This window comes from Mobula birostris, chromosome 15 (assembly GCF_030028105.1).
Source record: "Mobula birostris isolate sMobBir1 chromosome 15, sMobBir1.hap1, whole genome shotgun sequence".
Lineage (NCBI taxonomy): Eukaryota > Metazoa > Chordata > Chondrichthyes > Myliobatiformes > Myliobatidae > Mobula > Mobula birostris.
In genome coordinates, this window is record NC_092384.1 from 52,717,133 (window position 1) to 52,742,041 (window position 24,909).

At 43.5% G+C, this 24,909-nt stretch overlaps 1 protein-coding gene across 2 annotated transcripts in view; it reads right to left on the reverse strand.

Moving 5' to 3' along the window:
• kars1 (lysyl-tRNA synthetase 1) overlaps nt 1-24,385 on the reverse strand; it is a 50,232-nt gene extending 25,847 nt beyond the window's left edge. The window contains exons 1-7 of one of the 2 annotated variants that reach the window (XM_072279809.1): nt 24,283-24,365; nt 15,460-15,646; nt 14,269-14,413; nt 12,536-12,701; nt 10,163-10,256; nt 7,591-7,777; nt 2,503-2,628 (exon numbers count right to left, since the gene is read on the reverse strand). In XM_072279809.1, coding sequence (XP_072135910.1) covers nt 2,503-2,628; nt 7,591-7,777; nt 10,163-10,256; nt 12,536-12,701; nt 14,269-14,413; nt 15,460-15,602 — 861 coding nt within the window. In that variant the 5' untranslated portion in view covers nt 15,603-15,646; nt 24,283-24,365. Of the gene's footprint in view, nt 1-2,502; nt 2,629-7,590; nt 7,778-10,162; nt 10,257-12,535; nt 12,702-14,268; nt 14,414-15,459; nt 15,647-24,282 lie in introns of both variants that reach the window. The other variant, XM_072279810.1, reaches the window with a different exon arrangement.
• Nucleotides 24,386-24,909: the final 524 nt, after the last annotated feature.

Consider the following 24,909-nt stretch of genomic DNA (forward strand, 5'->3'; position numbering starts at 1 on the left):
ATGACAATTGAACTTGAAATCCTAAGCTCTTAATGCACTCATTTAATTCTAGCAAGACCAGATTCCAAAAGGGAAATCAGGGACCTTCAAAAATAATTCATCACAGAGTAACAGAATGGCTACAGCACAGGAGGTCAGGCCCATTGAGTCTGAAAAGGCTCAATGTTAAAGACAATCTATCTACTCCCATGTCCCCTCTTTTCTCCCCATTGCCCTACAGATACATATTCAAACCATTTTGAATGTTACAAACAAGTCTGCCTATATCCTGACCTCAAACAGTGCAATCCAGACTGTAACTGCTCACTGTGCAGAATAATATTTCCTCACACTACTGTTGGCCTTTTACCGGTCACCTTCACTTCATTTCCCCCAGCACTCTGCTAATCAAGAGAGTGACGGTCTACCTACACCCTCCACAAATTAAACATCAACATCAGATTCCCTCGTAATTTCCTGTTCCAAGAAGAGCCTTGAATCATTTTAGTAAACATCTTCAGCATCCTCTGAAGGTTTTGCATCTTTTCTGTGAGGATGCTGCCCGGAACTAACAATACAACTGTATAAGAAACAGTGCCTTATCAAACCTTAAGGTTGTCATACCTGGAAGGGGTTAGCAGAGATAAGATCCCACTACCTATTAAATGCTCCCAATGGCACGTGTCTCAAATAGTCTCTGACAACCATGTTCAGGTCCTGGCCTTCATGCGTGGCTAAGCTACTAAGCCTAGTGAAACCATTTCTACTGACAGGAGAAGGAACAAACGTGGGTTAGTGGGTTACTGACAGGAGGAGGAGCAAACGTGGGTTAGTGGGTCACTGACAGGAGGAGGAGGAGCAAACGTGGGTTAGTGCCATCTTAAAACCAGCCGTTCTGAGCAGATGTGGTTCATCAGCATGGTTGGAATCTCATCAAAAAGAAAGATTCTGATTTCAAACCTCTGCTGCCTTGCAGCTATACCCACTCATAGGGAAGCTTCGGAAGTAAATCCCGAGGAAAAACCAGAGCTGGCGTCCCTAAGGCAGAACTAGGTTGAGTTGAACACTAACTGGGAGCTCCTGTGATGTCTCTGGTACCAAACTGTATCGGCCACTGCGCTCTTTTGGGTTCATCAGCTGCGTGGAGGGGGGGAGCCTGCTGCACGGGCAACAGCTTGCTCTCCATATTGTACTGCTCCGGCTTGCATACTGGCTCCTGTATTGGCTTTGATGGCTAGAACACAATAACCATGGTCGATCCCGACAATGATTTCCTTCTGCAAACCCCTATTATTAAAACCCGGCGGCCGTTTTTAATGGAAGACTTTCAATGAACAACTTAGTCACATCATCAAATCATAAACACAAGATTTTGCAGATGCAAGGAATCCAGAGCAACACACACACGAACTGCTGGAGGAACTCAGCAGGCTGGACAGCATCAATGGATAGAAATAAACAGTTGACATTCGGGCTGAGACCCTTCATCAGGACTGGAAAGGAAGGTGGGGGGTGAGTGATTTGATTCCATTTTACAATTGTTCCCTCTGGTTTTACAACCCCTTCTCACTCATCTCACCAAAATACAACATTTCACATTTCTCAGCGTTAGAATTTCATCTGCCCCACCCCCCACCCCCAGCAGCATACTCCTCGCAGTTTAGTACCATAAGGGAACATAGGAAACAAAACTGGGTTCAAAATTTAGTCACTAACTTACTGAATGGAAAAGAGGACAAAGTACCTGATGCTTCTATTTCTTACATCCCTCTCAGTTCACTGTCCCTCCAAATCTTGTGTCATCTGCAAATTTGGAAAATTGCTCTGTACATTGAAGTCCAAGTTACTGATGTATATTAACAGTAGTATAGATCCCTCAGAAGCTCCTTCAAGCCCAACAACAAACATTTTACTACTACTATTTCCTGTTACTCACTACCGTCCCTTTCAATCTAGATGGCAAGTTTATGATATGCGACACCTTATCCAAATACCTTTTGTTGGAAGTCCAGATCTACCACATAGATCATATATCTACTATCAAACTACTTTATTATGTTAAACATAATTTTCATTCAACTGATCCATGCAAGCTTTTCTAATTTGTACACACTTGTCCAAGTGGCTGTTAGTTCACTATTATTTGAGAAATTGCTTTAGTTACTCGCACTACTCTTTTGAAGGAACAGCTGCAGTTTTCCAGTCCTCAGGCACCACCTCCAGTTGTTTGGAAGATTGTACCCAGAACATCTGCAACTTTCTCCTATACTTCCCTCACAACTTAGGGTCCACTTCATCCCATTTGGACTAGATGACCTATCCACTTTAAGAGCAACAGACATTTCCAGTACCAAGTTTTGATTAAGTTTTAGTCTATCCATTATCTCTAAGTAAGTTTTCTTACAAAGTCACTGGCAATGAGTTTTGATGACACTACATGCATTCATCATCTATCATAGTGTATCGAAATCACAGTAAGTACGAAATAACTTGATACTTTTGTGAAAGGTACAAGAGGCTTACCTCAAGAAATCCAAGATTATCTAAAAATGTCCGTACGTAGGTGATGATTTTGGCCCTGGTAATGAATTTCAGCCTCACATAATCGTTTAATATCAAGTCCAGGTACCTCTGACGATATCTGGTTTCCTGTCATAACAAAGAATAAATGCTCATTCCAAGAAAAATCTTCCCCAGAAATACACAGAAATATACACTCAGTGGCAACTGTATTAGGTACACCTGCTTGTAAATGCAATTATCTAACCAGCCAATCATGTGACAGCAACTCAATGCATAAAAGCATGCAGACATGGTCAAGAGGTTCAGTTGTTGTTCAGACCAAACATCAGAATGGGGAAGAAATGTAATCTAAGTGACTTTGACCGTGGAGCGATTCTTGGTGTCAGACAGGGTGGTTTGAGTATCTCAGAAACTGCTGACCTCTTGGGATTTTCATACACAACAGTCTCTAGAGTTTACAGAGAATGGTGCAAGAAACAATAAAAGCATCCAGTGAGCAGCAGTTCTGGGGGCGAAAATGCCTTGTCAATCAGAGGGGTCGGAGAATGGTCAGACTGGTTCAAGCTGACAGGAAGGTTACAGTAACTCAAATAATCATGCATTACAACAGTGGTGTGCAGAAAAACATTTCTGAACGCACATGTCGACCCTTGAAGTGGATGGGCTACAGCAGCAGAAGACGATACTGGGTTCCACTCCTGTATTGAATAAAGTGGCCAGTGAGTGTATATCCAAATACATACACACACACAAATTTCAATTTGCTAATATCTAGGAAACAAGACAACTAGCTCATGAAAATAGTATTCCTTTAGTGATTTCAAGAATTTACCAATACAAAAACACAACTTGCCAAAGAAGTTTGAGCCCATCAAAGGGAACAGTATTCCTAAAAAGATTCAAACATACATGGCCATAACTTGGTATCAACTGCATGCAATTTTTAAGCAACTCGGGATTGGTCCTTGTCTTTGCAATGCCTAGAGCAGGCACTCTTACAAGCAAGATCATATTTAACCTGATATTTCATTTTATCTTAAAAAGATGAATCAGGTTTTAATCTCATTGCGATGAGATAGGATGTCCGCATTTCATCCTTAGGTCATAATCTAAGCAACACACAAACATGGAAAACAGGACAAGGCCACTTGGCCCTTTGAGCCAGTACCAACATTAACAATCATGTGTGGTACTCTACCTCAAAAGCATATGCCAGCTCTCTCTACACACATTCTTTTTAAAATCTAGAACTCCATCTACCTTCTTCCTAAACATATTCAGCAGTTTAGCCTCTACATCATTCTACGGCTGAATTGCACAGGTTCATCAGCCTCCAAGTGAGGAAATTTCTCATCTTAGTATTGAACATCTTTTTTATTAGAGATACAGCACAGTAACAGGCCCTTCTAGCCCAACGAGCACACACTGCTCAAATACACCCAAGAGGCCAATTAACCTTCTAAGCAAAACGTCTTTGCAAGGTGTCATTCGGAGTCATTCGGAGAATGCACAAACTCCTGGCAGACAGCCGCAGGTCGCTGGCACTGTAGAGCGTTACGCTAACCTGTCCCTTTATCTTGAGGCAGTGCCCCTCATTCTCGTCAACATGCGGGGAACCATTCTCCCTTCATCCTAATCTGTCAAAGCTATAGTTAAAGCATCATTCACGACTGAGACTCACTGGAATTTCTTCTTGCAGAGAGCAGAGGATCTCTATCCCAAAGGATTGTGAGGCTAAAATTCTGGAGATGTTTAAAGAGAAGGTAGATAGTTTTTTTTAAAAATAATTCAGGCAATAGCACATTCTGTGGAACTGGCATAGAAGAGCAAATGAGGCCAATTATATCTAATGGCATGGCAGGCTCAAGGCCAGGTGGCCTACGTGTTCCAAATCTGCGTCCGGATATCGCAGCTATCAATTAAACCCTCTCCAATAATTCTAAACCCGGGTGAATATAGGGCTGGTTGATGCAATCTCTCCTCATACAAACACCCAGGTATATCTGGTGAGCACAGCTCCAGTTATGACCACATCAAGATCTTGCAAAATCCTGGTACAATGTCCTTGCTTCTGTACTCAACTATCTCTTGCACTGAAGTCCAACACACTATTTACCTTCCTAAATGCTTGCAGCACTTCTATGTTTGCATTGAGTGACTGGTGTACAAGGACCTTCTGATATCAGCTGCTAACATCTCACAATATTAACTACGACAATCTTTCCATTATCCCCACCTACGGGACAGTATAGTTATACCAACATTCTAGTATGTACCCATTCACTCAACCCTACTGAATAACCAATTCAGATGGCTCTCATGTGCCCTCTGAAATGACTCACAAAGCCACTCAGTTGCACTATAACTCTTGTGTATTTAAAAAAAAAGGAATATAACTAAATGCATCAACTTCAGCACCATTTGGTAGAGCAGACTCAGTGGGCCAAATGGCCTAATTCTGCTCCTGTATCTTATAGTCAAATCTGGACATGGTAGTGTTGCTCCCAGCCCCATCAACCTTGCAAGAAGCATCCAAGGACTGCCGGCTAAACCAGGGAAGCTGCTGAAGCAGCCCAAGCAGCCCAAGATTGTCCTCACAGACTCATTCCTTCCAAACAATGTGCCAAACTCCTCCATCACTATCCCTCCTGTCTCACGTGGTCAGACTCAGCAGACGATGAGCAGCAGGGCTAGCAACTTCAGGTGTCAGCTAATTCTAACTTGATGAAAATATGCAAAAGCAAGTAGCACAAATTTTGGGCAACACACATAAAAGTTGCTGGTGAACGCAGCAGGCCAGGCAGCATCTCTAGGAAGAGGTACAGTCGACGTTTTGGGCCGAGACCCTTCATCAGGACTAACTGAAAGAAGAGATAGTAAGAGATTTGAAAGTGGGAGGGGGAGGGGGAGATCCGAAATGATAGGAGAAGACAGGAGGGGGAGGGATGGGGCCAAGAGCTGGACAGGTGATTGGCAAAAGGGATATGAGAGGATCATGGGACAGGAGGTCTAGGGAGAAAGAAAAGGGGCGGGGGGGAAACCCAGAGGATGGGCAAGGGGTATAGTGAGAGGGACAGAGGGAGGAAAAGGAGAGAGAGAAAAATATATATATAATAATATAAGATAATAAATAACAGATGGGGTACGAAGGGGCAGTGGGGAATTAACGGAAGTTAGAGAAGTCAATGTTCATGCCATCAGGTTGGAGGCTACCCAGACGGAATATAAGGTGCTGTTCCTCCAACCTGAGTGAGGCTTCATCTTTACAGTAGAGGAGGCCGTGGATAGACATATTAGAATGGGAATGGTATGTGGAATTAAAATGTGTGGCCACTGGGAGATCCTGCTTTCTCTGGCAGACAGAGCGTAGGTGTTCAGCGAAACAGTCTCCCAGCCTGTGTCAGGTCTTGTCAATATATAGAAGGCCGCATCGGGAGCACCGGACGCAGTATATCACCCCAGCTGACTCACAGGTGAAGTGTCGCCTCACCTGGAAGGACTGTCTGGGGCCCTAAGTGGTGGTGAGGGAGGAAGTATAAGGACATGTGTAGCACTTGTTTCGCTTACAAGGATAAGTGCCGGGAGGCAGATCGGTGGGAAGGAATGGGGGGGGATGAATGGACAAGGGAGTCGTGTAGGGAGCAATCCCTGCGGAAAGTGGGGGGGGGGGTGGGGGGGAATGGGAAAGATGTGCTTAGTGGTGAGATCCCGTTGGAGGTGGCGGAAGTTACAGAGAGTTATATGTTGGACCCGGAGGCTGGTGGGGTGGTAGGTGAGGACAAGGGGAACCCTATTCCTAGTGGGGTGGCGGGAGGATGGGGTGAGAGCAGATGTGCGTGAAATGGGAGAGATGCGTTTGAGAGCAGAGTTGATGGTGGAGGAAGGGAAGCCCCTTTCTTTAAAAAAGGACATCTCCTTCGTCCTGGAATGAAAAGCCTCATCCTGAGAGCAGATGCGGCAGAGATGGAGGAATTGTGAGAAGGGGATGGCATTTTTGCAAGAGACAGGGTGAGAAGAGGAACAGTCCAGGTAGCTGTGAGAGTCCATAGACTTATAGTAGGCATCAGTAGATAAGCTGTCTCCAGAGATCCAGACAGAAAGATCAAGAAAGGGGAGGGAGGTTTCGGAAATGGACCAGGTAAACTTGAGGGCAGGGTGAATGTTTTAGGCAAAGTTAATGAAGTCAACGAGCTCAGCATGCATGCAGGAAGCAGCGCCAAAGCAGTCGTCGATGTAGCGAAGGAAAAGTGGGGGACAGATACCAGTGTAGGCTTAGAACATGGATTGTTCCACAAAGCCATCAAATAGGCAGGCATAGCTAGAACCCATATGGGTGCCCATGGCTGCACCTTTAGTTTGGAGGAAGTGGGAGCAGCCAAAGGAGAAATTATTAAGAGTAAGGACTAATTTCACTAGGTGGAGCAGAGTGGTGGTAGAGGGGAACTGGTTAGGTCTGGAATCCAAAAAGCAGAGAGCTTTAAGACCTTCCTGATGGGGGATGGAAGTATATAGGGACTGAACACCCATGGTGAAAATAAAGCAGTGGGGACCAGGGAACTTAAAATCATTGAAAAGATTCAGAGCGTGAGAAGTGTCACGAACATAGGTAGGAAGGGATTGAACAAGGGGGGATAAAACTGTGTCGAGGTATGCAGAAACGAGTTCGGTGGGGCAGGAGCAAGCTGAGACAATGGGTCTACCTGGACAGGCAGGTTTGTGGATCTTGGGTAGGAGGTAGAAACAGTAAGGGCGAGGTGTGGGAACTATAAGGTTGGTAGCAGTGGATGGGAGATCCCCTGAGCGGATAAAGTTGGTGATAGTGTGGGAGACAATGGCCTGGTGCTCCTTAGTGGGGTCATGATCAAGGGAGTTGTCGCTGTGCCTCGGCAAGGTAGAGGTCAGTACACCAGACTCCAACGGCACCCCCCTTATCGGCGGGTTTTATAGTAAAGCTAGAATTAGTGCAGAGGGAGTGGAGAGCAAAGGAGTGAGGTTGGAATGGATCCAAATTTTGGATTTGGATCATTTATTGTTTTTTGAATTAGGTTTTATTAACTGTCAATAAACAAATTCATACGGGCCACCTACCTTGTCTCGGAGTCCAAAATGCAGGTGAGGCAACATGTGTAGGCAGGGAGACAGCAGTTTTATCTCTGTCGGGATTATGCTCAGTTCCCCCTTTTTGGTCTTTCCTGGGTTTCCCTCCACTCCAATAATATCACCACGCCGTAGTTTATTGTTTATCTTAATGAAATCCTCTTCAGATTTGTAATTTCTATAACAATTAAAAACTGTTTAACTTGAAAATCACATAAAAAGGAACTAAAAAGTATTTACACATTTTATTCAATTTTTTTTAGTTCCTACAGTTCATATGAAGTAGCATGTTCCTTAAACTAATATAATAAAATACAGTCACACTCAACTTTAAGCTCACTCTGAGTATAACTATTTTTGATGGTGGCATTACACATGACACAGTCGAAAGATGTTTTTTTAAGATGAAAAGCATTCTGGCAATTTAAGTTCCATAAGTAAATAAACAAATTGAGCAACTGAAACAAGTTTGTAGATGCAGTGTTTAGCCTGTTCTGAATGATTATGAACAAAAATGCTAACCACTAATATTTTGCCAATTATCATCAAGGGGTAACATTTATTTAAAATGAATGGGTATTGTAATTGGTACAACTGAATCTTGTGCAGAAGTGTACTTTCTGATGTCGAAGTGCAATCGTGCAAAATGACTACATTTTTGGTGAACAGCAACCATATTGTGTAATTCAACATAAAATATCGGCTTTAATGCTTGATGATTTTAGTTTAATTGCACAAAAATGTGCCATATCAATTCATTTTCAAGTATCTACAAAAGGAAAATTAAATTTTAAACAATACTGATAAGCAACTACACTTGATACTTTTTCAGATGCAACAGGCTCTGAATGCAAAAAGCTTTGATGACATAGGCTTCAATTTTTAAACATATTCTTGCACAAAGGTGGCACTAGACTAACATATTTCCGTCTATTTTCTGGAATTAATTATTACCAAGAACATTTTAAAGTTAAGTAATATTTGCTATAAAATGTATAACGTTGTACATAGAACGGGAAGAGAAAATGGCAGCGTGCCTGCGTGTGCGCAGCACTCTGGCGAAAAATGATATCATATCTGTTAAATAGGGGCCGTGGACAATTCTGATTTGATGGAGAATGGACGTGAAAGCACAGAGGAACATCTGGAGAAATTTCTGAAACCCGTTCGCTGCTGTCGTTACTACGTGGTCGGGAATCTTTCGGAGGATAGGCCTCAAAATCCTCAGCCTTGCCTGCTTTTGGTGACCGAGAAGGAGGTCAAATCACTCGGACAGAGATGGCACTCATCACTCGGTGTCGGAGAGCTGATCAGAGCACGAAGTTTTCAGATGACTCAGAGTCGGATTGTGGTCGGCATGGCAGGGAGAGTTTTTCTTCCTTCTCCCGTCTGCATGAGATGTGGGACATTTGAGAAACTTTGAACTTTACTGTGCTCATGGACTTCTTCATCAAGTTATGGTATTGTGCACTGTTGTAACTATATGTTATAATTATGTGGTTTTGTCAGTTTTTTCAGTCTTGGTCTGTCCTGTGTTTTGTGATATCACACCGGAGGAAATAATGTATCATTTCTTAATGCATGCATTACTAAATGACAATAAAAGAGGACTACGTGTCTTCATAATCAAAAATTTTTTACTTTATTAGGAGTTTGAAGAGATACAGCATATCAACAAATACACTCAAAAACTTCTATAGTTGTACCATGGACAGCATTCTGACAGGCTGCATCACTGTCTGGTATGGAGGGGCTACTGCACAGGACTGAAAGAATCTGCAGAAGGTTGTAAATCGAGTCAGCTCCATCTTGGGTACTAGCCTACAAAGTACCCAGGACATCTTTAGGGAGCGGTGTCTCAGAAAGGCAGTGTCCATTATTAAGGACCTCCAGCACCCAGGACATGCATTTTCCTTACTGTTACCGTCAGGTAGGAGGTACAGAAGCCTGAAGGCACAAACTCAGTGATTCAGGAACAGATTCTTCCCCTTTGCCATCCGATTCCTAAATGGACATTGAAGCTTTGGACACTACTTCACTTTTTTTTAAAAAATATACAGTATTTCTGTTTTTGCACATTTTTAAAAATCTATTCAGTATATGGAATTAATTTACTTGCTTATTTATTATTGTTTTATTTTATTTATTATTTTCTCTCTCTCTCTCTCTCTCTCTGCTAGATTATGTATTGCATTGAACTGCTGCACACGCCTGTGATTATAGAGCTGATCCGGATGTCATTCTAACACATAATTGAGAGTATAAGAAATCGAAGCAGGTGTACGCTATTTAGCTGTCGTGCCTGCCCTGCCATTCAATAAGATCACGGCTGATCTTTTACTCAGCACAATCTCTCAACTCCCAAGAAAGGGCAAATACACCTCATCGATAGGCATATTAAAACTATTCCCAGTAAAGAAAAACAGCTTATTCCAATCTTGCGCATTGAAGTGAATAAGTCTATAGAAAATAAACTTTAATGGGTAACTTTATTCCCGTGTTAGGTATATAAAAAAACTACATAAATTAGGTAGTTCAGTTGTCCCTACATAATCTAACTTACTTGGAATTTGCCATAACCTGTAGCTTGACGCCTTCACCACGAAGATCGTAGAAAATTAATTTTGCACCAGAGGCTCTTTTGGCATGGATACGACCTAGGAAAGTTAAGGCACCAAGTGTTTTTCAATATAAACTCATTTTGTGAAGCACACATATGAATAAGACTCACATAAATATGTAAGTTAGCCATTACGGGGAATCTATTGAACAAAAGGAGAAATAATGCAATTTTTGCAACAGATACCAGGTGATAAAAGCTATAGATCAAGTGGATAGCCAAAGAGTTTTGTCCCCCTGGGCGGAAAAAGTTAATACAAAGGGGTATAATTTTAAAGCAGTGGTCGCCAACCTGGGGCCCACAGACTGCTCGGACAATGGTAGGGATCCACGGTATAAAAAAAAGGTTGGGAAACCCTGTTTTAAAGTGATTGGAGGAACAAATGGGGAGGGGGGAGGAGTAGGGATGTGACAGCAAAGTTAGTTGTTGTTGTTGTTTTTACACAGAGAATGGTGGGTACGTGGAACATGATACCGGGGTGGTGGTAGAGGCAAATACATTAGGGTCATTTAAGAAACACTGAGATAGGCACACAGGAGGAGGAAAACTCTGGGGTTATGTAGGAGGGAAGGGTCTGTGGACCAAAGACCCTGTAATGTGGTGTAACGTTCTATGTTCTAGAACATTGCAGTCCAGCAAATAATGAATATTTACTAATTTAAATCTAAAAGCAACAAAATAACCAGTATCTGATGGAAACCTAAATTTTTTTTACATAAGATACTATAAACACGCAGCAGGTCAGATTACATCTATGCAGGCAGAAAAAAAGATAAGAATTCAGATTGAAAAGCCTGAGGAAATGTTAATAACCGTTAAGTGCTTTAGGTTGCACTGGAGGGAGGAGAAAACAAAGGCAATGACCGCGATAAGTGTCTTCTGTGCCACTTATTCTCTTGGTCTCCACCCAAGACATTCCCTAACACAAGAGATTCTTCAGATACTGGAAATCCAGAGTAACACACACAAAATGCTGGAGGAACTCAGCAGGTCAGGCAGCATCTATAGAAAGGAATAGAGTCAACATTTTGGGCCCAGTCCTTTTATCAGGACAGACATTCCCAATGTTCTCACATCCATTCCCACCTCTCTGTAGCTACAGAATTCAGAATTTCAAGTTATAACTCTTCCTAGTCCTGACAAAAACTCATCCATCTGCTTCCAGCATTCGCTATTTTTATCAATTTGATTTTGCTGGCATGTTAAAACCATAACAGCTGAAAAGGCAAGATGGTACTTTTTATATAAAGTTTTGAATTTCAGTTAGTACATAGTAGTCAAAAATGAAGCAAAATGTTTTGTGATTGATTTTGTGGCTTAGATAAGAATACCATGTGGTGCTCACCTTAATAAAATGGTATTAATGAATTAGTTGCGCTTTTAGGACAGTTCAGTCTTTTCTCATCAGCACTACAATGACCAGATTTTCAATTCCAGGTTATTTATTTAACCAAACTAAATTCGCCCACTATCATGGTAGGACTTAAAACTAGCACGTTAGCCTTAAGTGCAAAGGAAATGGTTGGAGTTCAATAATAGGAAAAGTTTTGTTAAAGTTGTACAGGGTACTGGTGAGAACACACCTGGACTACTGTGTGCAAATTTGTTTCCCTTACCTAACAAGGGGATGTAGTAGCACTGGAAGACAATCCAAAATGCCAATGGGTTTGCTATTCCTGTAACTTAACTATGGCTGCATTCCTACGAGTCTGTGGTGGCCAGTGCGATCATGTTTGCTGTTGTGTGCTGAGGCAGCAGGCTGAGGGTAGCAGACACCAACAGAATCAACAAACTCATTCGTAAGGCCAGTGATGTTGTGGAGATGGAACTGGACTCTCTGATGGTGGTGTCTGAAAAGAGGATGTTGTCTAAGTTGCATGCCATCTTGGACAATGTCTCCCACCCACTACATAATGTACTGGTTGGGCACAGGAGTACATTCAGCCAGAGACTCATTCCACCGAGATGCAACACAGAGCGTCATTGGAGGTCATTCCTGCCTGTGGCCATCAAACTTTACAACTCCTTCCTTGGAGGGTCAGACACGCTGAGCCAATAGGCTGGTCCTGGACTTATTTCCTGGCATAATTTACATATTATTATTTAACTATTTATGGTTTTATTACTATTTAATTATTTATGATGCAACTGTAATGAATTAACCAATTTCCCCCGGGATCAATAAAGTATGACTAATACTATGACTATGACTTTGGAAGTAGCAGTTATGTTGTAACAACTTAAAACTATTTCCAATATTAGCTTTAACAGGAGTTTATATTGAGTAAAGCAAGGTTGCTCCTTTGAAAACCTCACCTGCCACAGTCAAACGAACATCAGAGAGATGGTCTCCAGGCTGCAGATGATTATATTTTTCAATGTACTCTGTTAAGGATATGTCTACATGGAACTTATGAGGATATGGATCCTCTTCAGTGCCCTTCAGTTGCTGGATGGCCTGTGTCCGTATCTTGTAATATTGCTGTAAAGAAAGTAGGATAAAAACAGAGTAAATGTAAGCTACAGAACACAAGCTCAGAATTTTTTAAAATGTGCAGCATTAGAAAACGAAAGTTCAGAAGAATAATCAGACAGTTGTGGGCTCTGAGCCAAATCAGGAAGCCCCAGCACAATGACCAAAGGCTTAGCATAAAAAGGGTAAATTTAGATGAGAATGATGATATGGGAGAATAGGCAGCTGGACGGCCAGAGAGTGCTACTCCGGGATTTTCAGAACGTAGGTTCAATCGTGTACAAAACATTTGAGTAAATAGGGAAAGACAAAGTATTGTAAGGACACAACCTACTGACGCAAATGGGGGTGGGGGCGGAGTGATTGTTGCTTTTACTGCTGCTTGTGTGGGGGTGGGGGTGGGGGAGGGGGGTCTTCGGGGTTTCGATATTTCTATCATTTATTCTATGGGGTCTTGTTTCATGGATGTCTGTGAAGAGCACAACTTTCTGGTCGTATACTGTATACGTTCTCTGAAACTGAAAACCTTAAAAGCAAAAATTTAGAAGCAGGAGATTTTTAGGTAAGAAGATTAATGGTCTCAAGTATATTAATACAAGAACACGAGCCTGTACAACAGAGATTAGGATGATGGCACCTAATGGCGATTCCTTTGCCTGCATCTTCGAAAACAGCTCTATTTCTATCTTTGGTATCTTTTTCTCCCCCCCCCCCCCCACCGCCCCAGGTTCTTTTGAAGACCCTGACCTGGAGTTACATGCTGACCTCGGTTCTTTGCGAAAATGGGACCAGCTCTCAGGGCCTCACAACCAGCCGTTTTCAATAACACAAGGACACAGCCTGGGAGACTAGCTTGCCTTCAGGGTGCTGGATTTTCGTGGCTCTGGAGATGGGCTGATCTGAGGCTGGTGCCACCGTCTGATGCACCTGTTGCCGCCAGCTACGTGTCCAGAGACCCGAGTTCTTTGGGCACAGGGCTCGGAAAAAGCGATGCAACAGGCTTTTAACACCACAAATCAGTGAGTTGTTTGTGATGTCTCCCCACTCACTGCAGAACAGAGACACCTCTTTTTCCCCTATTAGGGAGAGAAAGAGAGCTTGTGGTATGTCGAATTACCGGGCGAATGAGTAGTGTTTGGGGTACTGCAAGTTTGCGGCTTTATTGATGCTTTGCCGCATGCTTGAGTGCTCAGTGGGAGGCGCCGATGCTTTTTTGCTGGTGGGGGGGGGTGGAGGAATTGCCTTGCTGCTGCTTGTGTGTGGGAGGGGGGAAACTGGGGGTGGGCACTCTGGGGTTCTAACATTTAACTGTCATTCATTCTTTGGGGCACTCCTCTGTTTTTGTGCATGTTTGTGAAGAAAAAGAATTTCAGGATGTATATTATATATATTTCTCTGACATTAAATGTACCACTTTGCACTGCAACGGACTTTGTTTTATTGTTCTAATTCTGTATTTGCAAATAGTTGATGTTTTATTTATATTTGTCCTCATCCTATTTTAGTTATATCCTTTCAACATCACAAAACAATGTTTAGACCTTGCCCCCTCTGAAAAAAAAATCCTCCTACTGACATTAGGGTCCAGTGTCTCTTCATCTCCACCCAGACTGACTTCATGGACTTTAGTGTCTTTCACAGCAACCCTTTCAGCCAGTTCTTTAGCTCTCATCTCCTTCTCAGCAGCTTTCTTCTCTGCTTTCATTCGCCTCTTCAGCTCACTGCAGAAATTAGACCAGGGGTCAATTACAAAAGATGTGGTCACAAGTGTAATCATTCCAATACTGCAATGTTAATTTAAAACTTAAGGTAATTTGGATTGATACAATCAGTACAAAAATTGCAATTTTCTTTTGTACTTTACTAACAAACATCAATAGAAAGTAGAAATGCTCATGAAAATATCCCCAAAGAGAAGTTATTAATATATTTTTCCAAGACAAAAACCATTCAATTAAAACTTACTTTTGTGTTTGTTTAAACAAAAAAGTACTTAAAAAAGGCAAATTAAGTTTTAATACAAAATAATTCAGGAGTGGTAGAGCTCATAGCAAAGAATGGCAAAACCTGTAAAATGGAAGAATATTTGATACCAACTCCAAAGAAGCATTAGGAAAACAAACCAAGTCAGAAATAAATAAAAATTGCTCAAATTTCAGAATGTAAATCACCAAGTGTTCAGACCATACAGCAATGAAAAGTCAAAGTTGGAGATTCAAGTTTCCTCTTTCAATGCCTAATTTCTTGTCCATTTACAGGAAAATACATTATACTGCCAATTGCGTACAATCATCCCCACCCAGCTTTGTTGTATGTGCGCCACTCATTATATGCATTATAGCCAAAAAAAATGACAAAAATATTAACAGTAATAAGCCTATTGTTGAAAATAACTGACATTATATAATAGTGAAGATAATTTAATCAAAAACAAGCATGAACAGCTGTTTGTAAATTGTAATGCTGTTTCTCCAACTGTCACTGGCCCGACTAATCTCTCTTCCCTTCAAATTAGCAATGGGGTCCCTGGTGATAATATACAGTATGTGTCAGTGCTCAGGGGGCTTTCTTCAAAAAGGCTTCAGGCAAAGAAGTGCAATTGTAGTTCATACACTATTGTCAATTCCACCGTATCAAAACAGTTTCTTATTCTACATCATGCCAAAGAGGTTTCTATTCTGCTCAAGGCAACTTAAAATCTCATTTATGATGAAAAAAGGTTGGCTACTTGAACAACTGGAGAAATATGAAACAAAGCACTACCAACCTTTTTTCATCATGTAGACTCTTCTGGTAAAGAGCAGTAAAGGAAGTAAGTCTGTGCATTGGCACCTTTCCCCAGTGACCCCTGACTTTGCAGACTTCGGCTATCTGTAGCCCAAGAAGCCTATGTATGGTTCTGGCCATCATAATGAATTGTCACAGTCTTGTCTCATTTACAAAGCACTTAATACCTAATAAAAGAAAGATAGATGGTATCAGACTATTAAAGCTCCAATGAGTGATTGCTTTAACCTAATTACTGTGAGGTGACAAATTCAAGCATCGTTTTATGGCTATTCTAAAGAAGCAGAAAATGCTGGAAATACTCAAAAAAAAACAGGCAACATCTCTGCAAAGAAAATCTGAAACACTAACACTGTTTCATCTCTACAGAACTGCTCCTTCCTCCCACTACCATCAAACAGTGCCAGACTGCTTGTTAGACAGCCAATCCAGTCTGCAGACCAGGCGTACAACCAGAACCTCCAGGCCCAAAGCTGCTCACAATCCTCCACAGAGGCCACCTTCAGTATTCTCTGTGGTAGCTCACCACCTTTTCGTCATTAATGGTGTAACTTATAGGAACTCCAAAAGAGATTAAGGCACACGGATATCAGGTTGACCATTAAAAGCAGGCTGTTGTGCCAGTCAGCAACAGAAATGCAATAAACTAGGCATTGTTAGTGAGTGGCGTGGTGGTTTTTAATTTATTGTTGCCACTCCTCAATATAAAAGGTAGACAGAAAAAAAAGCTGCATAGGTATTTCCTCCCAGTCTCAGAGCAGTGTAGATTCGATGTGCCAAATGGCCTGAATCTGCTCCTGTGTCTTATGGTCTCTTCATCCCCCTTTCAGCAGCTTGCCGTGAACAGGCTGACCTGGAGGTTCAATTTCCCGGAAGAAACTCTATCACAATACCATGTTTGTCGCAGGATCTTTCAATGCAATAGTCAAAATAATAGGAATTTTAGACTACCCACCCCAGCATAGAATTATAAAATATTAGTTTTGCCATAGCTGGAATATCGTGCTTAGCTCTAGCTCCCACACCACGCGTGATATGGTGAGCAGAAGAGATTCACCCGAATGTTACTTGGGATTGCATATTTCTGTTATGAAGGCAGAATGGATAGACTACAGTTGTTTTCCTTGGAGCAGAGGTAGCTGAGAGAGGTATCCAAAATTATGAAATGATAGATAAGGTAGTTAACAAGAAAAAAATCCCCCATGGCAGAGCTATTTAAGACAAAAGAGCACAGGTTTAGGGTGTGGAGAAAGAGGTTTAGATACAATCCCAGAAATAACTTATTTACTCAGATGGTAATTACATCTGGAATGCACTGCCTGAAAAGGTGGTGGAAGTAGACAATCTTGTTACACATAAAAACACCTAGGTGTGCACTTGAATTACCATGGCATTGTAGATTTAAAGTAATATTTGAGTTCCCAGAATTTCAGATTGATTACAACTTCTAGGTTACCATCAGCTTAATTTTTTTTAAGCGTGTCGCACCAGGCAGTCAGCCATTCTTGTCTGGTGCGTGGTGATATGAACGTGCCTGATGAGGCCGAGTGGCTAGCTCGACGCTCAACCCAGCACGGATGGAAAGCGTGCTCGGGGGGTGGCCCGACCTGGATTTATTTCATAATTTACTGGCATAATTTACATATTACTATTTAACTATTTATGGTTCTATTACTATTTATTATTTATGGTGCAACTGTAATGAAAACCAATTTCCCCCGGGATCAATAAAGTATGACTATGACTATTGTGACGAGAATACACATAAATTAAGATGTTTGCTGGCCTGGGCTAGCACCAGTGGCATCAGCAGTTGGTCTGCCACCTGTCCTCAGGGGAGGGAGAGATAAGGAACAATGAAGCAGCATTTGGAGGTGTTAATGAAGGAGCCATCAGTCTGGGTATTGTCAAGATCAGCTCCCCCTTTGAACCCTGAACTGTTTGAAGTGATGGACAGGCGATACCCCAGCAGGGGGATAAAAAGGGACAGGTTCGATAAGGCAGGACACACACGACACTCGAGGTAACGAGACCCTGGAAGCGGTGCGCCTCTCACGAGTCGGTGGGAAGTACCGGGCCACAAACGCACAGGGTGGAAAGGTATGATCAGTGGGAACCCGGTGTGTGTCCGCCCTTGCTTGGGTGCCGGGTTCACTGCAGAGGATCGACCGCATCTGGAGGAGGGGTCACAGTCGGTGACCCCAGGTGACATCACAAAGGACTCGCCCGAAAGCTGCTTGTGAGCAATATCGCAGGTCTTGTGAGTGGAAGCCGTTCTGAATGATCAGTCGTTCTCGTTCTCTCTCTCCCTCCCCCCCACGTTGTCCATTGCCATGGCAACGATTACTGCGAACTGAACTAAATTGAACTGGACTTTGTGTCGCTTTGAAATTGGTCATTTAACCCTCGACAACGATAGAGCTTGATTGATCCTGTTATCTTAATTCTGTGCACATGTGTGTTTATCATTGCTGAACTGTTGCATTTATTATCCTTTCGATTACTGTGTTGCTTGTTTCTTTAATAAAACTTTCTTAGTTCTAGTAATCCAGACTCCAACTGAGTGATCCATTTCTGCTGGTTTGGCAACCCAGTTACGGGTGTACGGGGTCTTTCTTTTGTTACATTTAAAATGGCGATTTTTGTTATGTTAATCTGTGGAATGCGGCTTTGTTGTGTTTTAACGCTGCAGAGAGTTTGCGCTAGCAGTTTATTGTGGTTTAGAGGGTGATAAGAGGGTGCTATTAGCCAATGGGTGGTTATGTATCGTTTTGTTTTCGGATGCCATGCTGGATGATATGACTGTGGACTGAGTTTTGGCGGGGAGTCGGGAGGAGAGACGAGGAGGACGGCGGACGTGCGGAGAGGCTCCGGTCGATCACTTCGGGTGGTCCCGAGCCGTGGGTCGACGGAATTCGGGTGGTCGTCTGACGTCGAACTTGAGCTCCAACGGTAGCGCGCGAAGAACTTGGACTTTGAATAAGTGTTGGCGCTTTTTTTTTCATTACTTTCCTCTCTGTATCACATGTATATTAATGCCCTAGAATTAGTAATATCTATAAAGTGTATGTGTTAAAATTTACTGGGTGTGCTGGCTGATGATTGATGTTTGTGATTGATTCGGGCGACGATTGACCCTGAGGGGACTGCTGAAGCAGGTGCTGGGCGGGATTTCCCCTAGACATACACGAGCCAAAATAACGGAACGTTACACGGGGTACGTAACATAAGTGGGGGCTCGTCCGGGATTTCGAACCCTAAATTTGGGACGGAGTAAATTGATTGGGTCAAAATTTCCGAAAGAAAGAAAAGACAAACAGCAGAAATGGAGGCTGAGGAATTTATAAAGGCGCCGACCTTGGAGGCATTAGAAGATGCCAGGAAATCGGAATTGGTAGCTGTGGCCAAACGGTTGAATCTTGCTAAGGGGAAGTCGACAATGAGGAGAGAGGAGATACACAGAGCTATCGTAGAGCACTATGTATCTAAAGGTGTGTTTCCCCAAGGCGAGCTGGAGGTGGTGTCTATTGAAAAACCTGCCGGAGACGCGGTACAGATGCAGCTTGAAAAACTGAGACTTGAGCACGAGTTCCAGGTACGACAGTTGGAGCGAGAAGAGAAGGAGAGAGAGTTAGAAAGGCAAGAGAGAGAGAGACAGTTGGAGCAAGAAGAGAAAGAGAGGGACAGACAGTTACAGTGAGAAGAGCAGGAGAGAGAGTTAGAAAGGCAAGGGAGAGGGAGACAGTTGGAGAGAGAAGAGAAAGAGAGAGAGAGACAGTTGCAGCGAGGGGAGAAACAGAGGGAACGGGAATTCGAGTTGGAGAAGTTAAAGATAAGGGCCGAGCAGGGGCTCGAGCCGAACCAAGGTGGAGGGTTCCGGGCGACCCAGGAGTTTAGGCTGGTTCCCCCATTTGACGATACCGACGTGGATCGGTACTTCCTCCATTTCGAAAAAGTGGTTATAAGTCAGGACTGGCCGAGGGATAAGTGGGCTGTTTTACTTCAGAGTGTACTGAAAGGGAAAGCCCAAGAAGCTTACTCAGCTTTGTCCGCGGAAGATGCCCAGAGGTATGAGGTGGTGAAAGAGGCCATCCTCAGGATTTATGAGTTGATCCCGGAGGCATACCGGCAGAGGTTCCGGAATGCGAGGAAGCAGTGGGACCGCATGTATTTGGAGTTTGCCCGTGAGATGCAGACATATTGTGAGCGTTGGTGCGCCTCGAAGGGGGTAGAGGGGGATTATGACAGACTGCTGCAGCTGATCTTGATTGAGCAGTTTAAAGGTTGTGTCCCTGAGGGTATGAGACCCTACCTCGATGAGAAAGAGGCAGCCATGTTAGCCGCAACTGCTAAGTTAGCGGATGAGTATGCGTTGATGCATAAAATGAAGTTTGCCCCGAGTAAAGGCTACCAGAAGGGTAGTCAGGACGGCGGGGAGAGTCCGCCAGAAAAGTCAGAAAGTAAGCCGGGGACTAGTGAGAAGGATAAGGTAGACCGGGAGCAGTCTGGCAGGAAGTCTCCTGGGGTCGTCCGTTATAATTGCGGGAAAGTCGGACACTTTGCGTCCAGGTGCTTTTCCCCAAAGAAGGAGACGGGAAAAGGGAAGACAGCGATTTTGACTGGCTGTATCGAGCTGTTAAGCGAACCGCTAGGGAAGGACAGGTCTGCCAAAGTTCAGGAAGGGCACGAGAAGTTTATCTCGGCCGTATTGGTGTCAGTGAAGGAGGGGTTAAAACCAGTTCCAGTGCGGATCTGGAGAGACACGGGAGCGTGTCAGTCACTAATACTGAAGAGTGTATTAGAGTTTAGCTCAGAGACCCGGACTGGGGAGGTCAAGGTCAAAGGTGTTGGGGAAGGGACAGAGTCAGTCCCTTTGCACCAGATACACTTACAAAGCAACCTGGTCTCTAGACTAGTCACGATCGGGGTGAGGTCCGAATTACCGATGAAAGGCGTGGAAGTCTTGCTCGGTAATGACCTCGCCGGGGGAATCGTGTTCCCAGTCGTGAGATTGACAGGTCAGCCTGCCAGCATTGAGGCCCCGCCCATGGACTCACAGGTTCATCATGGGGCTGCGGTGGTAAATTTAGCTGAAACGGTTCTGCCAGTCTTGTACGAGACGGGGGTAGAAAATGAAAAGAAGGAGTGTAGTGAGACAAGAGGTAGTGAGGGAGCTGGGACAGACATAGCAGTAGCCAGGAAAGAATTTGTGCAGATGCAGGAGCGAGACGAGGGGCTGATGGTTTTGGCAGAGACAGCTCTCTCTGACACAGACTTGACAAGGGAACTAGTAGGCTATTGTGCGGAGGAGGAAGTGCTAAGGAAGAAAGGGAGACCAAGTACCGTGCCCGCAGATGAGGAATGGGGGGTGGTGCAAAAGAGTTATGGGGATGAGGTTTTTAACATGGCCCACGAGGTACCCCCCGGTGGACATTTTGCGGTGCTGGAGGAAACAGTTGGTGGAATCATGAAAGAGGTTTACCGGCTGCCCAGGGGGAAGAATGTTATTGATCATGACCGACGCGAACTGAGACGGTCACCGGCTTTTGATATGCTAACAAACCTAGTCGGTGTTAGCGTGGAAATCTATGAAGCTAAGGGCCCCCTGATAAGAGTAAAAAACCATTTTGAAAAGATTAGTATGGGATCGATCAGATGGGAGAAGGCTATTTTTTTGGCCAGGTCTACTGATAAGGTCTCTCCCTTAATCCCCGAACAAAGCGGCTCTTTAGGAGAAGTAATTAAATGACTCGCACCCGTGTGTTTGATTGTCCCGAGGCCATGCAAAGAACTGGGATGTTGGGTGGTGTCTGTTACAATAGGCCAGCCTAGTAAACAACATCCATATATAATGAGTAATTCAGTGACTAAAGGGCTGACAAACACAGAGGTGTGTATTGGCAATTTAATACGGCTGTCTGAGGCCAGCTTGATAGTGAACCTTGAAAAAAATGAGTTCGGCCACATGAAGGTCACTTACCTGGGAATTGTGGTGACACAGGGGCAGCTGGCAGCGATGCAAGCTACAGTGCAGGCTGACCTCCCAACCCCGACAGAAAAGAGGGCCCTCAGAAGGCTCTTGGAGATGGTGGGGTACTGTAGGAAGTTTTGCAATAACTCTGCGGTCACTACCCCTCCCCCTCCTACTAAGCCCTTGCGAGAGAAAACTGAGTCGGAATGGGACAACCCTTGTTATTGTGGTCCGGGACAAAACCAAATGAGAGGTTACATTGATCGCAATTCATCAGTGTTTTTGGCCACTATTAAGTTTGCTAAGTTGGAGCCTGGTCTAAGGGATTATTAATAACACATATAAAAGAAACAGAAAGTGTGATGGCTGACTGTCTGTAAGGTGTTGACAACTTCAAATTCTCTGTATTAACCAAATAGCTGATAAAGATGTATATTTGTGTGTGTCAAATAATGTATTCATGTTTGTAATTTTTACCCCGGTAAAAATCCTTAAAGGGGGGAAGTGTGACAAGAATACACATAAATTAAGATGTTTGCTGGCCTGGGCTTGCACCAGTGGCATCAGCAGTTGGTCTGCCACCTGTCCTCAGGAGAAGGAGAGATAAGGAACACAATGAAGCAACATTTGGAGGTGTTAATGAAGGAGCCATCAGTCTGGGTATTGTCAAGATTGGCTCCCCCTTTGAACCCTGAACTGTTTGAAGTGATGGACAGGCAATCTGGAGATGTGTAATGAAGGGACGGGAGAGAGAGCTGTCTAGAGCGGCTCCCCTTTTGAACCCTGAACTGTTTGAAGTGATGGACAGGCGATACCCCAGCAGGGGGATAAAAAGGGACAGGTTCGCTAAGGCAGGACACACACGACACTCAAAGTAACGAGATCCTGGAAGCGGTGCACCTCTCACGAGTCGGTGGGAAGTACCGGGCCACAAACGCACAGGGTGGAAAGGTACGATCAGTGGGAACCCGGTGTGAATCCGCCCTTGCTTGGGTGCCGGGTTCACTGCAGATGATCGACTGCATCTGGAGGAGGGGTCACAGTCGGTGACCCCAGGTGACATCACAAAGGACCCGCCCGAAAGCTGCTTGTGAGCAATATCGCAGGTCTGTGAGTGGAAGCCGTTCTGAATGATCAGTCGTTCTCTCTCTCCGTCCCCCCCACGTTGAACTGGACTTTGTGTCGCTTTGAAATTGGTCACTTACCCCTAGACAACGATAGAGCTTGATTGATCCTGTTATCTTAATTCTGTGCACATGTGTGTTTATCATTGCTGAACTGTTGCATTTATTATCCTTTCGATTACTGTGTTGCTTGTTTCTTTAATAAAACTTTCTTAGTTCCAGTAATCCAGACTCCAACTGAGTGATCCATTTCTGCTGGTTTGGCAACCCAGTTACGGGGTACGTAACACTATATAGTCCAGTCCAAAGGTGAAGCTCCTCCCGCCAAACTACTGAGCACACCTACATGAAGCACAGTCACAGGAGGGCAGCATCCATCATCGGGGAACCCCACTACCCATGATATGTTCTCTTCTTGCTGCTGCCATTGGGAAGACGGTGCAGAAGCCTTAGGATTTTCACCTCCATGTTTAGAAACAGTTACTACCCCTCAGCCATCAGGCTCTTGAACAAAGGGGATAACTTCACTTGCCCCATCATTGAAATGTTCCCAAAACCAGTGGACTCACTTTCAAGGACTTTTCATCTCATCTTCTCGATATTTATTGCTTTTTCAGTATTATTATTCTTTATGTTTGCATTTTTAAAGTTTGTTGTCTCCTGCATCCTGGTTGAACTCCAAAGTTGGGCGGTCGTTATACTTCTGTTATAGTTACTATGAATCTTAGTATATGGTGACGCCTATGTATGTGGATAATAACATTTACTTTGAACTTTGAAGAGCGTTGGACATGGCACCAACATTTTATACCACTTTTGAATTCGGCGCCGGATGGCCGCTTGACTCATAACCCAACTCCCCAAAATCTTACCACTACCTACAGAGCACAGATCTGGAGTGCTTGGCCTCACCAGTGAAGCTCCGAAAACACTTATGAAACTAAAAAGAATGCTGAATAAAGCATTGGCAACTATTTTTTTAATTGCAAATGCTGTAAATCGAAAAATTAGGAGTAAAAACAATGAAAACAACACTTCTTCATCCTGCTACCACCACCACCGCGAAAATCAAGGGTAGCAGGCATGTGTGAACCCTACCAAATATTTCCAGCGGATGTTGAAAATCAAAAGTGAAACAGAAAATGGTGATTACAGGGAGCAGTTGTTCTCACCCAAGATTTTTGACCTGACAGATTAGCTCTGTTTCCCTATCCATAAAGTGCTTCCCAACAGAAAGTTTTTCCACCACATTTTTTTATTCCACCACATTCTATCCTGTCAGACAGATTCTTTTTCAAGGTGAAATTAATGTACTGGAACTCATTAACACAGTAACAGCACCTCCACAACCAACATTCAGAAAGGTTTCTTAAGGACAATTTGAAATGAGTGAAAGCAGGGATTTTAAAAAGAACGCGAGGATTTTAGCTGCCAGAGAAGCCGGCATAGTGGAGAGGATTGCAGGATATGTAGTTCCAAATACCTCGACCTCTTCCTCTGGCCGTAAAGGGTGAACTACAATTCCCAGCGTGCACTATGTCACACAGCCTGACGCAATCCCTCAAAGCGAAAATGTGCCCATGAGGAGACATTCGAAAGACTGGAATTTTAACTTTTGGGAGCAGCTAGTGAGAATCTAGTGCGGTGAGGTTATTGCTATGTTGTTAGTCTAACGGGGACAGCCATAACAAGTAGAGAAGTTACTTACTTTTTGCTCAATTTGCCGTCTCCGTCCGCTGCCACCGCTGTTGCTGCCGTTTCCGCCATGTTAGTACTGGACGCCGAAAGCGCGAGCTGCGCCTCTCCGCAGGGTCACCGCGGCAGGGGCGGATCCACTTCTTTCCCGCCCCCGAACACTTCATTGGCAGCAAAACTGGCTTTTAAAATGTTACTTGTTCCTTCGAAAATCCTGCATGAATAAAGACCTCTTGCTTCCCTGAGACTTTGCTGAAGTAATCCACAACTGTTCTTTTTTTGTTCATTGGTTACACATCAACCGTAATAGAATCTCACTGATGCTAAATTGTGCTGATGAAACGTTGAGTATGTTTTTTGCGGATGATTATCTCCAAGAGTTTCAAATTTTAGTTCAGATTTCCAGCATCCACATTTTTCTCTGATTTTAAAATTGCATCTTGGTCTGAAAGTTAAAAGAGTAAGGAAAACAAACTTAAGTGGCTTTTCTGTAAATTGTAGAGTCTGGACAAATACACTGAGCTGAGCATAATTTATAAATGCCACTAAAACTCCAAAAATCTACAATCTGATCATTTCAAAGTGAAACCCAATAGCATGAATGGCAGCAATGCTTCTCTACCAGATGAACTCAATGCCT